The following is a 17302-nucleotide window of genomic DNA, read 5'->3' as shown; positions in this document are numbered from 1 at the left end:
CCACACTGTGGCCCTTCCGCCCCACTTGGCCGTACGGGCCTGTGATTGGTTAGAAGGCACAAAAAGCGGGGGCCTGGCACTAGTATTAATACGGATCCCCAGAAGGGTCGCGATGTATCTATTTCTTCCTTAGTACTCTGTACACAAACACTCTTTCGCCCACACTAGACCCTATTCAGCCTCCTGCTCCTCACAGTGCATCACGTTATATGACCGCTACGTATAGCCTCCTTTAACCTTCACAATAACCCATAGTTGCGACATTTCCGAATGGAAAAGTGGGGAATTTCGGCAAAACAGTAAGACACTGTAACAATAACTACAAAAGTACTCCGTTCTAGTGCGAGAAGGATGCTGCAGCTCCGGATGCAACGCGCGATGCTAGTACAGACAACCCAGAGAATACGCGGGACTCTATCAAGCTTATCTAGGTCATTCGAGTCGCAAGAATTAAGACTGTAATTCCTAGATATGCCCCGGGGACAGATCTGTTCCGAACAAGTGCTACCTTCCAGATTAATATGATGCCGTAATAGCCGGTCAGTCCAAATATGATACCAAGCTTCAGTCTATACGAAAGCAAAAACCTAAGCAGAGGCTGGCATAAAATGGCGGATAGACTTACAGAGCGCATAGAACGACCGAGTAGGAAGTTATCTGCCTCTCCTGTTATATATACGACAAGGCTTTACGTGGTAGGATTACAACATGTTGGCACATGTCAAAGTAAGAGGTACCATCTTCTTCGCTCCACAACGTAGGTAGGTGCTGGGGATACTTGGAAAGTTACTCCTCAATTCGTTCTTCTGGCTAACATGTTTACTCTCCCCGGCTCTTCTTCTTTGTGTCTTTCTTCTTCTTCTTGCCCTTGGTCGGTGGAGGCGTGGGCTCCTCACTGTTGCTCTCGCTCTCGCTCTCGCTCTCGCTCTCGCTCTCGCTTTCACTCTCCACGCTGTCATCAGCTTTGTCGTCGACCCCACTGTCCTCATCTTCACTGCTGTCGGAGCTCATATCTGGCGAGTTTGAAGGTGGGCGCCTGTTGCTAGATTTTGACGTGTACTTCGATCTGGATTTAGCCTTGGACTTTGGTTTGGGCTTGTCCGGCTTGTTTGTCTTCCTTGCCGTTTCTGTCCGCAAGTCTTCCGATGCAGGAAAACCGTCAAAGCGAGTCTGGTGAGTCCTGACCCAATGCTCGTCTGTACCGCGCACCCTGGTGAGGTAGTCGTCGAAATGGCGGCTAGCCTTGGCGACAGTTCTGAAATGGGACTTGTTGAGCTGGGGTCCGTCGGGATGCCGAATTCCGCCAGGTGACTCTTGGAGGTGGTCCCACTCAGCCAATGCTACGGCTGTCTGGAATGCGTTCCTGATCTGCCGGCCGTTCCACCGGGTGCCTTCATCGCTGGTGTCCCAATGTTTTTGGGCAAACTTCTCGATCTCCTTGCGGCTGAAACGCACCTTCAAGGCCGGATCGGAGCTCGAATTATTCTTTTCGAGCTTGTCGAGATTCATTTTCCAGATCTTCAGGCTCTGGTCTTCGGTCAGGGGAGGATAGTACAGCGCGCAGTGGACACGCGACTTGATAGCCTCGTCGAACGAGCCGACCCGGTTGGTCGTCAGGATCAGGATGCCTGGGTAATATTCCATGACGCGGAGGAAGACTGCAGGAGTTAGGCTGAAGGAAGCTGTAGACAATAGGAAAAGAAAAACAAAAGCATATAAAACCTAAACTTACCAGACACAAGACTAGTCTGCCGGATATCACCTTTTTCCCGTGCAGCAAGAAAGACGTCAGCCTCGTCAAGAAGCAGGACGCATCCCCACTTCCGGGCGAGCTCAAAGAATGACTCGAGATTCTTCTCCACCTCGCCGGCCGTCGTCGCCCCGAGGTCGCCGCAGGTGATGGGCAGAAGTGGACAGCCGACCGTTTGTGCAACGCACTCGGCCGTCGATGTCTTTCCAACGCCCGGAGCCCCGTGCAACAGAATGACGACGCCCTTGCCTTTGCCCTTGACCACATCGAAGTCGTGTCCGGAAGGGTCCGAGCCGGACCTGCCATGGGCAGCTGCCTGTCGGGCAGCATGCGTACTGACCAGGGCACGAACAATGTTCTTGTGGCCACGTGGCAGGATGAGCTTCTGGAAACCGTCGTTCTCGCCTTGACGTATCTTCACGACATCCCCAATGAGATTCACGTCCAGAGGCACTACAAGGTCAGAAAAAGGAGAGCACCATTGGAATGGAAGCATGGAATGCGTGAAACCTACACCACTTGCGATTAAGCAATACGTATCCATACACTCTGCCTGGCAGAAGCAGAAGACAATCATCGTCGAGAGTCCCAGGCAAGCGCTTCTCGGCGAGATGAGCTATGCGGTTTCTGAACTCGATCCAGCGCCGATCCCCAAAGTTGTTCTCCTCATATGATTGCCGTTCTATGGGAACTGGGAACCGCACCATTATATCTACCTCGTCGTCAGAAATCTGCTGGCGCCTACGTGCCTCGTCCTCTGGATACGTGGGAAATTCTTCGAACTGGGGCGTATCAATTTTTGGCTCGCTGTTCTGGTAGGCCAGCTGAAAGTCGACGATGACGTCGCTGTCGATCTGTTAAGGATAAGTCTTAGTCCAGTCGACGCAGAGGAGGTACAACGAAGCCTACCTCTTCGAAGGAATCGAACTTCTCGCCCTGTTTGAGACTAAGTCCCTTGTATGTCTTGTGGCTAGTTTTGTGCAACGAATGCATCTTTCTACCGCGTTCCAGGAGACAGCTCGGAAGGCCCCGGGAGGCATAAAACAGCGGGAAAACGCAAAGGCTGACAACAGCTTGGGCACCAATGTACGGCCGAATTTTGAAGTCCGTGTGCACAGGACCGAACTCCTTGCCATCATAATCTAGATGGAAGCACATGACAACCAGGTCTGCGATTTTCCGTCGGATGCGAGTTTTGGGACCAGACAGTGGGCTGGTAGTGCTGCCTCCATACACCCGAGTAACGCGATAGGCCTGGGGATAGGGGTTTAGCCGCACTATCGTATCGCCAGGACCAAAGAGGTAGTAAAGATGAGAGAAGGGCAACTCAGGCACAGGTACAGCGTCGCGGCTGGGGGCTGTCCTATCGTGCTGAACTCGTTTCGCCGTCTCAGAAAAACCGCGTAAGTTCGTGTCAAAAAGGACCATCAAGGCCCGAAAGCCGTCCAGCGTAATCCTAGCACGACTTATGGAATCGATCCTTGATTCCTCATCCAGGTTATCGACGGCGACGCTGAAACCGGCAAGCTCATAGAATTCTGTTCGGAGCACTGCCAGGTGGCCGGTAAAGCGGCTTCGTATCTCTGCGAACTCGGTCTCCTTTTCGGCATAAGCTTTGCGGATCTTCTCCTCAGCCAAAAGCAAGACCTCAAAGGGTGCACTGTGGTCACTTTCCACATCGCAATCACAAATGCGAGACAGCTCTATACATAGGAGTCTGTTAACAAGGCGCAAACAAGTGGGCGTCTGCTTTCTCGCGTTCGTTCTGGCTGCCTCTAGGCTGCTACCACGACCCGGGCATAGGGTATCTGACCCCTGGTCTACGCTTGACATGTCAGAACTGCTGACATGGGAAGCAGGAATGTCAAAAGAGTCCAGGGCAACGAGGAGGTGAGTTCTCGTGGCATGCGGTGCCGATTTTTCAAATTCGTCGTTCTGCACATAGGTGATGCCCTCGTCGGTCCTGAGAAAATGCTTCTCCACGGTTTTGCGTTCCCTCTTTATACTCTTCATTTCTTGCCGTCTTCGCTTTATTTGTCGGGTTTTTCCGTCTAGCTTTACGTCTATGGTTACCACGCTATCGCTAGAGTGGGAGGAGCTCGTTCTCTCCGTTGAGGCGTCTGACTCGCTCTGGTCGGCATTGCGGTCGTGAGTCTCTACATAGGCTGACGTGTTTGACAGGTGTGGCAATGAATTAGTAGAGATCACAGGCGTGTCCTGTGAGATATCGGAACTTTCATCCGGAAATACGCCTGATGGTAGTCCAGGTGGCAGTCCAGATGGCACTTCGGGCCTTCGGGGAAGAGAGTCAGACTGCACATCCTTCATCTTGCTCCTTGAAACTTTAGATGAATGTTCGGGGACAGGGGCAATAAAAAAACACTATTGGAAGACTGCAGAGAGTCCTGATTCAGTGGTGGCATGTCTTTTCTGACTCGATGTGTCATAGGAAGTCCGATGACAAGTTACAGACGATCGCATAAGCCCAAACTGAGAGGGGAAGCATATTTCATAGGTGGGGTTTTGCTGATATGTTAGGCTCGACACTCTGTTGACCCCTCTCAGTTATCATGCCCCTCTATCTTGCGTCTTGCCAGACGAATATTAATCCGTACTCTGTAGAGAGCTACTGCAGGCAGCTAGTCCTAATCGACGTGGCGATGCGACGCTGACGCTGCAGGATGTGAGGCTGATCCTCAAGCTGGTGGACGAACGAATCTGAACAATTATAGCCACAAATTGGTAGTAGAAATGAGTTTGCGGCCCTTTTCTTTCTTTCATGTCCGTTTCCCGGCTTGGGCATTATCCGAATAATGGCTTCTACTCCGCTGTATGTGGATTCCGGTGGCGACGTTGCCGAGCTGATGGGCGAAGGTGCGCGTCTGAAGAAGGCCGCCCGCACGCTCAGCCTAACATTTGCAACCTCCCCCGACAGTCCACTCGATGGTTCGCTGCACCCATCGCTACAGGCCGTCAAGGTCGCTGTATCTGCCCCCCTCAGAACACTAACACGCCGTTTGACACAACCGCTGGCTCCGAAGGACGAACAGCAAACGATTACCGATAAGCAAGTCTCCACCGAGGAGCGTCTCTTCAAAGAGGCCATGAAAGAGTACGAGAGCACGGCCAAGCCAAAGTACCGCACCGGCATCGACCCAGAAGCCACGCACACTTTCAAGGAGCTTGAATCAGTGCTGGCCGATGCGCTGAAGACGTCCCAGCCGACCGGCGGGGCTTGGGGTCGCATAGAGAAGGCGTTTCAGAAGCTGGGCGAGAGCAAAGAAAATCTGGACAGCTGGCTGGGACTGCTGCCGAGCGAGTCTGAATACTTTTCAATCGTGTGTGGTGGGCTGAAGATGGTCGTTTCGGTAAGCCGCCCATTTGTATACTGCGGCGAATTGCATCTTCCATCTGGATCTTCGGTGCTGACAATGAAGGCGGCTGCTCGCATGAGCCATGTCAAGGACGCCGTCATGGAGGCGTTGCTGCAGATTCCCTTCCTTCTCAACAGCGCACAGCGCGTGCTCGCGATCTACGACAAGAAACCGACTCTTATAGCCCTGAGCAAATCCTTTTACGTCTCTATCCTGACGGCAATCGGCCACATCCTCCATTATCTACGACAGAAATCTGCCAAGAAGGTACTGAAAGCCATCGTAACACCGACTTCGTTCGAAAAGGGGCTTCTCGCAAAGGTCCAGGCCATAACCACGGCACGAGACGCCTTCAACGCCGAGGCAGATATCTGCCAGAAGGAGACGCTGGACGAGCTGGCCAAGGCCACGGCTGCCGGAAACGCACGGATTCTCGATACACTCCACGCTGTCATAGTGGCTGCCAATAAGGAATACAGCCGCGTGTTGCAGGTGCTGCAACATAGCTACAACGCCATTGAGCAGAACCTGTTTCAGATCAAGGACCACCTTGTCGACGTTAGGGAGACGCAGAACCGACAGGCTATCGCCTTAGACGAGCAGACCGAAGCAATGAAACATTTGATGGAGTTTATGACAGGAAATGCACAAGTGCTACGAACTGTCGAGGCCCTAAGTGAGCGTTCCTGTGTTTGCGTATTAAAATAGCGCAACGCTCCGGAAGCTGACGAAAACATATACAGATGCCCCATTGAATGATCTAGCTGGGGCCGACATTCGCACATTTCGGCTGGCTCTACTGGCACCCAAGGCGGACAAAGAGGGTAGGTGCTTTTAGTATGAAATTGGCACAAACAACAAGACGTTGACTGACATTTGGACCAGAACGCGTTGCTGCATGCAAGACACTTCTCCGAAGACTCGACTACGACCTCGCTGCTACCAGTGCCGACCTTCTGGATATGTATAAGATAGGCCCAACGATTGTGGCTTCTACTCCGTGCACCACTAGTCTGTCACGCACGTTCTGCGTGATCACCAGTGTAAGACCCGTACGGTAACCCTTGTGGGATATTCGTCCGGACCAGTTGCACGTATCGTAGTAAGCTCTAAGGCCTTCAGAAGATCTAGTGATGGTATTTCGTTCGGTGGTTGACTGATTGAAGACCAGACTGTGCGCAGTATGCGCGCAGATCAGGGCTTCGTCTTATCTAGTAATTTCGGCGGCCGAGGTCAAGTCAGGTGACCTCGGGGAAATCCACACGATGAACCGCGATGATCAGGAGCGGAGTGTTCACGTGACTCGGTCAGAGCAGTTGGCTGCGTGGGTGTCTGCGCCACACTCAACGGCACTGCTGGTGAACGGAGGCAGCCAAGCAGCAATGCGCTGCTCGGCAATGTCGTTTGTGTGCGCAAGAATGGCAGCAGCACTGCTGCACATGCGCTCGCAGGCCAAACCCGATGTCGTGCCGCTGTACTACTTCTGCGGCCAGCACATTGCCAGCGGCAGCCGAGGCGGTTACCAGGATATGGTCAGCGGCGTGGCAAATAGCCTGCTAGCACAGCTAGTGACAATCTGTGGCGAAACGGATGAGGAGGCCGGCGTGGACGTCCGGCCGGCCATCGCCCTGGGAAAGGTCAAGCACGATGATGTGAAGTCGGTGCTGCGTCGTTTTCGTGCTGTAGTTCTGCAGCTTCCTGCAGATACGATCGTTTTCTGCATCGTCGACGGCCTCTCTCTCTATCTGGGCGCGCAGAGGACTGAGGCTGCGGCCGAGCAACTGCTGCATGGGCTGCTTCGCCTGTCACGTGACAGCAAGTCGCGCAAGTCAAAACCGACCTGCACCTTCAAGTTGCTGGTGACAGCCCCATACCGGTTTAACCCTCATGTGGCGAGCGAGATCGCAGAAGAGGAGGAGACGTTGAACGTTCCCTTGCGGCTTCCTCTGTCCGGGGGCTTCAACGAGATGAAGTGGCATCTGAGCATAGGACAGTTGCTGGACGAGACATCTGAGTCTGAATAGAGGGAGGTGTCGGTTGTGGACCATAGATCGATAAAGTTCGGTGTATCTAAACCTTATATATAGAGATGAACCAAAACCTTTGGGCTGATTTCATCCCGCTTTGTGCGGTGTCAATCGTCAGCTTCAGCTTATTATATGTTTAAGGGCGGCACGAAAGCAACTCGTGTCTTCGATTGGGTGTACTCCGAGGGGGGTATAGGAAGGTTGCTTATCTCGTGATCTTTGTGGCATCAAACCATGGCGCATTTGTGGTTGGTTCTGATTACATTGTTGATAGAGGATCTGTTATAGCTGTAAATGTGCGTCTAGATATGGCACAACTCGAAAGTTAGTATTCCTTAGAAGAGTCGACACATGGGATATTATTTTGCGATTTGCGATGATAGGCCCCCCGCTGCATCAGCGATAGATCGCTTCTTCCACGAGGGACGGGTGTCTGATTTTCACCTCTCGGGCATGTTGCTTGATCTTGTTTTGAAGATGATGTGGTACTATAGCCTTTCTCGTGGGCTCACTTGATAGAAGCTTTGTGAGAAATAGACCTATGTTATGGCGTAGCTCCTTAAAAATTGGATAATGACCGACGTGAGCCATAGTAGAATGGTACCCCACAAATCACAAAACCTGCAAAAGCTTCCAGCTGATGTAAAGACATTTCAAAAGCATGAAAGTCGGTAACTCACCGCACTTCATTGCTGACGTCTCTTTCGGACGGAATAAAGTATTGTATTTGTACGAGATCTCTACTTATCGCTCGGTGTATTTCTCACACTGTCTATGCATAGTCGGGAAGTGAGAACTGAAGCCAATCGAGCTTAGTAGCAAAAGTCACGACTAGATTATAACAACGGTGTCTTGCGAGCACGACGGCATGTTCATTCTCACTGTTGTCAAAAGAAATTCGGCAATTCTAAAGCATCTTGTGTTATTGTTCTGATCTTCAAATCCAGACAACAAGTTTCGGCAACCCAACTGTTCATAGACTGACTATCTTCTTGTATTATCATCAATCCAAACCCGTAAGATCAACCACTTCAATATCTGTCTCTGCCTTTCTCTTCAGGCCTCGTGCCGGCACAGATGGCCTAAGCACAGGTGGCCCAGGCACCACTACCGCCTGAGGACTGACCTTCCATTCAGACCACAGAATGTCTTCCATATGAAAGATGCGTAGATACTCCGCTCCGAGGAGGGTACGCAATTTTTCATTGGGAAACGAGTGCAGCAGCTTCTCTGCCTCGGTTTTTCGTGCTAGCCAGTCTTTCCGTGCAGCTTCGTGTTTCGTGGACGTCTTTCTTACCACCAGCGTCTGCGGGTTGCCAAGCCGCTCGGTGACGTGCTGGCAGTCGATACGGGCCCCATCGAGCACGTTGTGTAGGTGCTGCCGTCGGCGTTTGCCGATAGCGAAGCGGCCGACGCACAGCTCAGAGTTACCAAGAAAGGCGTTTAATCTGGCGCAGTCGCCACATTGACACGGGACTGTCGGTCGCTGAAGCGTACGGCCTTCATCCGTGACTTCTTTGCAGACGTGGTACTTGAGATACGCATCGAGAAGCGCCACAAATACCTCTTGATACTGTGGCGTTGAAAGTGGGACCGAGCTCTTCTCCAACACAGGGACGAGCTGCTGAAGGAACGGGATCCACAGAGAAACAAATTCTTCCGGTCTGATCTGTTCCGCCGCTCTGCTGATTCTCTGCGCCAGCCTCATTGCCAGGTCGCTGATTGGCAACAGGGAAAGTAGGTCCTTGTAGAGCTCGGCGAGCCACTTGCTCCCTATCGCGGGTGCCTTCACCTTGGGGGTTGGGCTCTGGCAAGGTCAGGTATGCATCATAGTAGTGCCGAGCCACCTTGGCAGGACGGGAAGACACTGCGCCTGCCTCCGCGTTCAAGCTCAGTATATCTAGGGATGTGATCAGAGATGTAACCAGAAGCTCGTACATGTCCAACCACAGCTTCTTTTCGTCGCTCTCTCGTCTACTCTCCTCGGCAATCTTGCTTAAGATTTCGAGAAAAACTGGCACGTGCGTTGTTCGCTTCGCCAGAAGAGGCACAACTCTGCACGCACTGTTTAGCTGTCGCTCTGCCGTCTATGTGGGATGCAGATGCCCAGGACTCACCGCGTTCGTATGTGTTCGACATTGTAGCAACGAGTGAAGACTGTGATTAGCAATCTGCCGTCTAGGTTTTCAAGAGTCTTTGACCCCAATGTATTTAGGACTCCATCCAGCGCTTTGAGTGCCCAATCCTGTTTGCTATCGGTCCCTGGTTGGGTATTCGGCTTCAATATAGTGATGGAGGTGATTGCCAGAAAAGCCTGTCCTATACGTGGTAAAGACAGCACTGCGTGGAGTAGCCTGTGAAATTAAAAGTTAGAGACGCCTGCTTCTGATAGGGACGGTGACTTACGGCTCTTTGACGTCCGCAAATGGCAAGCCGTTTGCCAGCTCTCCTGTGATCCACTCGTAAAAGGTGTCGGTGAATCCGTTTTTGGTATTTTGGACCGCCTTGTCGAAGAACACCCAATCCCTCATCTGCACTGCAGCCTGAAGAAGAAGAGTCGCCGCTGGCCCGTCCACATCCTTCCGATACCGTGATACAGTCACTGGAGGCTGCCAGGCCCGGTTGCATAGCTTCTTTAGTAAGATGAGGTGAGCCTCATCTCTGAAGGGGTCTTCACATTTGACAGAGTAGTACGAGATAAGAGAACATAGGTTTTTGAAACCTGAACCGTAGAACACCTCACTTTCTTTGCCGAGAGCTGAGAGCATGAAGTAATGATTGGATCTTTGCCGCACTAATACAACGCCCTAGTACAAGCAACATGTTAGTTTGGTAACCGTTGAGGTCGAAAGACAAGCATTACGTACCGAGACTAGGTAGGCATGAGTGGCGCTTGGACCTCCCTGTGTTAAGGATGGAGTGTCAGCTAAATTTCTTCAACGGTGAGGCTTTGTCCTGCTGGGAATTACAACTCACTTCATTTCCGGAAAATCCCTCTGTAAAGTCGATCTCTTTCACACGACCATTGGCGAAAGCACCCCGGACTAGTAAATCCTTCTCATACAAGACGAAACCCTCGGCCAAATGAGTGCCGTTTAGATCGACGAGCTTCTTGAATGAGTGCGTAGTACTGATAATATCGATCAGACCATGCAAGTCACCACCGCCTCCATCCGTCTCGTCGTCCTCATCATCTTCATTGCACCTGTTGCGCACAAGCTTGCTGTAGTGGCCATAATAATCGCCGCCGTCACAGCTTCCCGTGTCTTGCTTTTCCAGGATTGCCAAAAATATATCCACCGGAAGCTTGGATGAGATGTCTCGCAGGGCCTGGACGACGGCCATATCTCTGCCTTTGAGGGCTTGGAGAGAGATGCGAGCCTCGGTGTAGTTGTGATCAAGGGTATAGACAGGACTTCCACTCCCGCCTTCGATCCATTGCTCGACTGCACTGAAAAGATGTGACTGCTGCTCGTGGCCCAGCCGACTAGCAAAGGGCGGATCTGCAGCTGGATCAACGAGAGTCATGTTGTAGGTGAGAGCCCACCGATAGCCCATTGTGACCGGGAGAACTTCGTGCTGCACGTCCGAATACCAGCCCATGAATCCCTGCGCCACATGAGAGGACGCAAAGACCTTCTTCTCGCCGCGGTGCCTCAAAACAACTTCGCCTCCCTGGTGAATAGAGGGAAGTACGATGACGAGCGTGCCAAACATGCCGGGGATCTTGGGAGAACTAGCAATCCATTTTCCATGTCAGCAATCTACGTCCAAGCTTATTGCGACTGCTTAGGCAGACTCACTCTGTATGTGCCTTGAACATGGCACCTTTTTCGTATAGCAACATCTTGTATAACTCCGCGCGAATAGGCGAGACCACCCCCAGGCTCTTCTTCACGCTCGCCAGCACAGTTTCGAGGAGGCGCTCCCACGCAGGGCCCTGCAGCTCAAACTGGCCCGCGTCCAGCTCCCAGGTGCTGCGGACAGACGTGTCCACAACCGTCTCCTCTCCTTTGCCGTAGGGTGCCTGGCGAGCCTTCTCGATAATCTGTCTGGCCTGTGGCTCTTGTAGCGGCATGGTAATGGTGCCGACATCTGGAACGGCGAGTCCTAGGTTCAGTGACGACAGCGAGTTGAATGCGGCGAAACTGCCCGCCGGTTTGATGGCATCAAGGGTGCGGCGGAGGAAAGGGTGGGGGCTGTTGGAAGTGTCGTGCCGTTCCTCATACGACGAGGTATGCGAAACAGGCGAAGATGTGATTTCTGATTCCCCAGATCCGTCAGAGATATATATGTGAGTTCGGCCAAAGCCTCTGGCCCGCCTGCACCAGCCATGGCCATTAGTACAGATAGTAAGAGTGTCAAGACAAAGCTTCGCGGAGAAAAGGCGGGGGAGATCCCTGAAGGCGTGATCCTTCGAGAGGGAGGAATGTGAGATAATATGGGGAAGAAATGCTCCGTTTGGAACCTCTGCACATGAAAGCGCGTCTGGACGCGTCACAGCAGACCCTGTTAAACTCGCTGATCTGGTAGTGTAGAACTGTGGACCCGCTCATGTCCCTGGAAGGTGTCCGATTAAAGCTACTAAGCAGCCTTAAGCCACTGTAAGCTACTCCGTATTACGGAATAATATGTATTGATGGCTTCTAGTATATAAGGCGTAGAACGAAGTAAATGCACAATGAAACGATTACTAATGTAGTAATCCAAACCGTTTGTATTATCACGTTCCAACGGCGTCTAGTTTTCTGAGCCATGAACTAGCATCCGAATATGTGCCAACGTCCAACTGCAGTCATTTTGGCCGTTTTGTTGGTCGCAAACACCCGTTGCTACTAGTCGCTCCTAGTATACCTCACAGTCATAGAACTCATCTTCCTCTTCATCATCTACTTGGTCATGATCATTGACCTGGCCTATGTTTCCCTTCGCTTCAAAACCACGCGCAGCGATGCAGCCTTCCAGATGCAAGATCACCCTCTTCAGTCTATCCCCAGCAATTCTTTGGTACTTTTCATCTTCCACAAGCATATGAGTAACAGCCTGTTTCTCGAGACGGTCCAGTTCTGCTCGCTGATCCACTATCCACAGCCGAGTCTCTTCTTCTTGCTGCTGAAGAAGCAGCTTGTGTTGTCGAAGATCGGCAATCACCAACTCGACATTTGATTTGAGCTGTGACATGGCTTTGGAGTACGACTCGTCACCCAGAGTCTTAGAATAAAGCTCTGCCGCCTCTAAGAATCGCTCGATCCCATCTGAGTCTGTTCGCAAGCGGTGAACCGCTGTATGCCGAATGTGCATGACGGATTGAAACACTTGTCCAGTCAGGGCTCTGACAACGACCGCATTGAGGACTTTGGATCTTTTGAGAATGATAGGCCACTTATTGAGCTCAATCGACTCGGGGCAGTTCCAATTTCTCTTCGCCAGAACATCCGGCATCATCCGTTCTCCAAATCCAAAAGATACCCGCTCCAGATGCATTTGTAGCCGCTCCATAAGCAAATGCTCAGCATCAAATGGAAAGCGTATCGGAAACAGCGACGGGATCGAAGAATTGGCACGTAAGGAATGTGTATTAGCGTCTAAGATTTCGTTAGAATTCGCACCTCTGTGTTGTGGATATAACTGACCATTCTCTCCTTCCTCTTCTTTTTCGTCTTCGGCATGTGCTTCGTCGCCTTGGTCTTCTTCATCTTTTACTTCTTCTCCAACCTCCACCTCTTCCTCCCCTTGATCCGTGCTGCAATTACTCCTGACTACCTCTTCAATGGTAGTCTCCTCACCCTGGGAAGGTTTGATCTCAAAAATAGTAGCTTGTTGACTCTGGGCAGGCAATTTTGTAAGTAGTTTGATGCCCGCTGTGCTCGATCTCCCTTCAAATTCGTACATTTTATCCTTGAGCAGGTTTTGAACAGTTATGCATATAGTTTCGATACCGTATTGATCGACCAACTTTCGAAGGTCGCTATCTTTGTCGCAGCTTTGTGTTGTAATGACTTTGCGAATCGCCTTCAGCTTCTTCTTTCCATTTTTTGTGAACGTATCTTTCGTTGCTAAGTATACTCGATCGTCATCCGGCTTAGAACATGAACTTGCGCTCATTTCGGTAGCGACACTTGATTTAGAGACGCGGAGTTCACCTACGAAGAACTAAGTTTGGGCGCAATATCAAGAAGACTGATTACGTCGTATGCGCAGTCTAACACGTAATGGTGGGGCCGCTGAGCCTGTGAGAATGTGTTGCGCGGTGGTGCACGGACCACCTTCAGTGCAGAGTATCCAGCCCAGACTTCCTTTAATAGCTGTCTTCTGACTACAACGATCTTCGCCTCGTCAGAATGTGGAGGTGAAGATGGGAGTGCAGAGTATGCGGGGTAGCAATAATAATTGCAACCCGAAGTCGTGATATCGCCACCTACTCTAAAAAATATCACTTTTTGTCCCCCCCTAGTCGATTTACGGCGCCCTTTAACGCCCTTAGATATTTGCTACGCCGTCCACTTTATGTAAGGAAGCACCCTTGCCCTATAGTAGATAGCTTTCTTCGTAGCTTAGCTCTCGTACTTCTTTCTGCCCTCCTGCTTTCACAACTCTAGGATTTCAGAAGAATCCTGCATGTAAAGCACGATGTACACCTGAACTGGCAGAGAAGATGAGCAGGGCGTAAGTTTCGTGTGCCATACTTGCCAATAACTAGAGGTCAACACGCCAGAAACGAGCTAATGTGCTTCACAGGCCCTAAAGTTTATGAACTGTCAGAAGGAATGTATTCTCGTAGGATATTATCTCAGGTTGCTCGCACATGCAGTGAAGAGAAGAGGATGCTTCGATGATTCTGTAATATTCAACTTCGTTTTGAGGTTGCTGGGCTGAAAGCGCATCTTGAAACTGTTTGCATGTATAATATCAGTTCTATAGCATATGATTACAGTCCTACGAACATTGAAGCTTGCACATTTACGAGTTGAAGGAAAAGTGACAAATTTCACAGACAATGAAAGGACGACATATACCGAACACATTTTATTATATGGCTATCTGCGACAACAGCGTTGAAGTATCTGTCCTGCGTACTGGAAATCAATACACGATTGTAAACACTTTGCCGCCATGTCTGACATCTGAGAAATGTCAATCTGTAGATCTGAACAAACAGTACAGTCAAGAGTAGTACACCTTTTGTCAGTGGTACACCCATCCTGTCAGCTGTACAGCAATACATGACCATGTTGCTTCCAAAAAACAAATGCTCCTTTTCCACTTGAGTGGTGGCAATGACACTGCACACTTTGCCTTTCACCTGTTCCCCTTTTTCACACGCACTCTCCGGGGACTTCCAAACAGACAGGGCAGCATCTGAGAATACGATCAAGACATCGCAGTCGTTAGGGCTCTAGCACGGCCAACAGGTCGAGACAGTGTCCGCCAAGGCTTGCTCAAGAGCCTTTGTCGCTCACTCACTCTTCAGCGTCTTCCGATCCTGCCTGGCTGTCTTCGCTGTCTTCGCTGTCGCTATCTTCATCCTCATCTTCATCCTCGCTCTCCTCATCTGCGTACTCACAAAGCATCCCGTGTTTGTACAGCTGGTCATGAATTTTGCTACCCTGTTCGTCAATGACCGTCTTCATGGGCGGTGCTGCCAATTGCATGAGGCCGAGCGGCTCCTCTCCGGGCCACGTCTGCTTCTGCGATGCCGCAATGAAAATGTAGCCAACGACAGAGGGAAGTCGGCTAACGTCGCTAATATAAGTGTTCTTGAACAGCTGGCGCATTTTGCCCTCCAGAGCACCATGGATGGCCTCAAACATGGTCCAGCAGGAGACGTGCATGGAAAAGTAGTCAAAGGACATCTCGAGCGCCTCGGCCTGCAAAGCCGTGACCAACTTGGACATAAGTTCAGCGGGCGCAATCCTCTTCGGCCCAGCTTCGTCACCGTCCTCGTCTTCAGTGGTCGTTGCACCCGCCCCCGAAGAAAAGTCTCTCTCCACGATGAGCTCGTCATCCTCATCGATCTGTGTCCACTGGCTCTCGCTGAGGACCAGCATGATATCCTTCGTCGTCATGCTGCCATCCATGCTGCGCCCGAGCAGCTGGTTGAAGCGCATAGACACGGGCGCCTGCTTTTTGAACACCCGAGGAACTTTAGAAGAGATGACGCCTCGGCTCCTCTTCTTTCGGCTGGGTGGCACCCAGTCGTCCGTCTTGTATCCCAAGCACTGACAGAAATTCATGAAATCCTCTTCAAAGGTCTCGGGGAAGCCATCCACAAAGAGTTTATCCATGACTTGGATCCGCATGAGGACCTCCATGTCAGCCCAGCTGTTCGCCTCAAGATCACCGTTTCGCTTCATGGCGTGGTAAAGCTGTCCCATGTGCTCTGTTCCACCCCAGGCCTGTGTGAGGGCGATTCCTTCTTCGTGAAAGGCACTGACGACATGGTGGATCCATAGGCCACAGTACAGAGGGTGATGATGGAAGAAGAAATTGGGGGTGTAGCTGTACCCATGACGTTGTTTGAGGGCCCCGACAGGATCAGCAGCCCAGAAGTCGCAGAAATCAATGATGCGCTTAAGAGAGGCATCATTGGAACCCCTCCAAGTCTTAGCACGAATACTTTTCTCGCGATGGTATTTCATCGCGGCACGCATCGACTCCGAGACGTCTTGGGCCTTGGCCTGCATGTCCTCGATGGGGTGCAAGTATTGGCCGTCTGGGCCCTGCAAAGTGTGAAGTGTATCGAGATACACTTGGGCAGCAAAGATGACCCAGAACGGGATAGTGTCGTACTTGAGAATATGGCGCACGCCGCGGATGAGGGCGTCTTCGCACGGGCTTTTGAACGTCATGGCCACCGTGATGTCGCCGAGCATCTCCATGAGAGCGGCCTTGTCTTGCTTATATTTCTGGGCATTGGACAGCTCGTCTCTGTCCTTGGTCAGATCGAAATGGCCAAAGTCCCCGTTGTAGACTCGAAACTGTTCGGTCTGGTTGGAGCAGCTAAATGCAGAGAGGCATTTCCAGACGATGACCATGAAGTAGTCTGCAAAATCGTATGTGTCTGTGTTGATGTCATCATCGCGCTGCTGTCTTCTCTCGGTATTTTCGCCCATCCCCACGCAGGCGGTCATGTAATAGCTTTCAAGAAAGTAGCCAAAGCCACCGTGCCTGTTGACCAGCTCCGACATGTCCTCCTCCATCTGACGAAGCAGATGGATGGCCGTGTTAGTCGCCATAGCGACCGGAGCGAGGTGGAGATCACCATCCTGGTACCCGTTCCAGAGTTTGAAGATGCACGATCGGAGGGTATGAGCGTCTTGAAACAAGGCGCAGAAGGCAAGGTATGCCTCATCGATTGAGTTCTCAAACTCTGGCTCATGATCCGGATTACGATTTCTGTCTTCTGATATGTCCGGGAACCCTTCGGGCGTGTTGTAGGCTTGCAGAGCCGTGAAAATACCGGGCAACCCCTGTGTGTTCCCCCCCTGTGCCCCAGATGAGCCTGAAAAATTGCCCAGAGGCTGGAGTACATCGCGGACTCGCTGAAGTACATTGACAAAGTGAGAGTGCTTCAAGTCTGACTCTTCATCCGTCTCAATATTTTCTTTTTTTAGAATCATGGCGAATGACTTTCGCACACGGATGACGCGATTGATGGTCGAAGCCATCGTCAGGGGCATTTCCACCGGCTTCGGCTTCGTGACGGCAGCGATGAACTGTGCAAGAGGAACAAAGTCGATTGTTCGGAGCACATATTTGTAGGTATGCTTGTGCCCTGTTGCTTTCTTGACACCGTCGCCAGTGTGCTTCCCAGATCTCGCCAACTCTTCCTTCATAAGCTTGCGGGCCTTGCCCTTGAGCCTAGACGGCTTCGCCACAGCGGTTCCCGCTAGCGAAGCGTCGTAGCCATTTTCTTTGGCCGTGTTGACAAGCCAAGAGGTGACGATGGCAGTGTCATGCTTGTAATGCTGGTACGAGGACAAGAGGAACCCCGGAAGCATCTTGGGCGGTTTTGGTGTGCTGACACCGCGGCTTTGATGAGTATTGATGAGTATTGCTGAACGTAGATCTCACTTGACTCTTGAGGATTTTGTGTTTTGTTTTGATTTGATTTTTGATTTTTTCTGTGTCACACGATGTTTTTGAATAGA

At 51.3% G+C, this 17302-nt stretch overlaps 5 protein-coding genes across 5 annotated transcripts; 1 reads left to right on the top strand and 4 right to left on the bottom strand.

The window, feature by feature from the left end:
• Positions 1-819: 819 nt before the first annotated feature.
• CMQ_6383 (uncharacterized protein) lies at positions 820-3763 on the bottom strand (the record flags this gene model as incomplete). The annotated part of the gene is made up of 4 exons (XM_014315448.1): positions 820-1682; positions 1733-2203; positions 2265-2604; positions 2660-3763. The coding sequence occupies 4 exons, from the start codon at positions 3761-3763 to the stop codon at positions 820-822; spliced, it is 2778 nt and encodes a 925-aa protein (XP_014170923.1).
• An 800-nt stretch (positions 3764-4563) lies between these two features.
• On the top strand, positions 4564-7148 carry CMQ_5966 (uncharacterized protein; the record flags this gene model as incomplete). Its single annotated transcript, XM_014315031.1, has 4 exons — positions 4564-5800; positions 5868-5948; positions 6010-6088; positions 6542-7148. 4 exons carry the CDS (start codon positions 4564-4566, stop codon positions 7146-7148), a joined length of 2004 nt encoding a protein of 667 aa, XP_014170506.1.
• A 1006-nt stretch (positions 7149-8154) lies between these two features.
• Positions 8155-11229, bottom strand: CMQ_6307 (uncharacterized protein; the record flags this gene model as incomplete). Its single annotated transcript, XM_014315372.1, has 5 exons — positions 8155-8958; positions 8999-9206; positions 9558-9781; positions 10128-10887; positions 10955-11229. 5 exons carry the CDS (start codon positions 11227-11229, stop codon positions 8155-8157), a joined length of 2271 nt encoding a protein of 756 aa, XP_014170847.1.
• Positions 11230-11996: 767 nt separating this feature from the next.
• CMQ_6243 (uncharacterized protein) lies at positions 11997-12635 on the bottom strand (the record flags this gene model as incomplete). Its single annotated transcript, XM_014315308.1, has 1 exon — positions 11997-12635. One exon carries the CDS (start codon positions 12633-12635, stop codon positions 11997-11999), a length of 639 nt encoding a protein of 212 aa, XP_014170783.1.
• Positions 12636-14611: 1976 nt separating this feature from the next.
• On the bottom strand, positions 14612-17152 carry CMQ_6267 (uncharacterized protein; the record flags this gene model as incomplete). Its single annotated transcript, XM_014315332.1, has 1 exon — positions 14612-17152. One exon carries the CDS (start codon positions 17150-17152, stop codon positions 14612-14614), a length of 2541 nt encoding a protein of 846 aa, XP_014170807.1.
• Between the last annotated feature and the right edge of the window lie 150 nt (positions 17153-17302).

Source organism: Grosmannia clavigera, assembly GCF_000143105.1.
Source record: "Grosmannia clavigera kw1407 unplaced genomic scaffold GCSC_167, whole genome shotgun sequence".
Taxonomy (NCBI): domain Eukaryota; kingdom Fungi; phylum Ascomycota; class Sordariomycetes; order Ophiostomatales; family Ophiostomataceae; genus Leptographium; species Leptographium clavigerum.
Note: the sequence above shows the minus strand (reverse complement) of the source record. Positions and strands in the feature narration are given on the sequence as shown.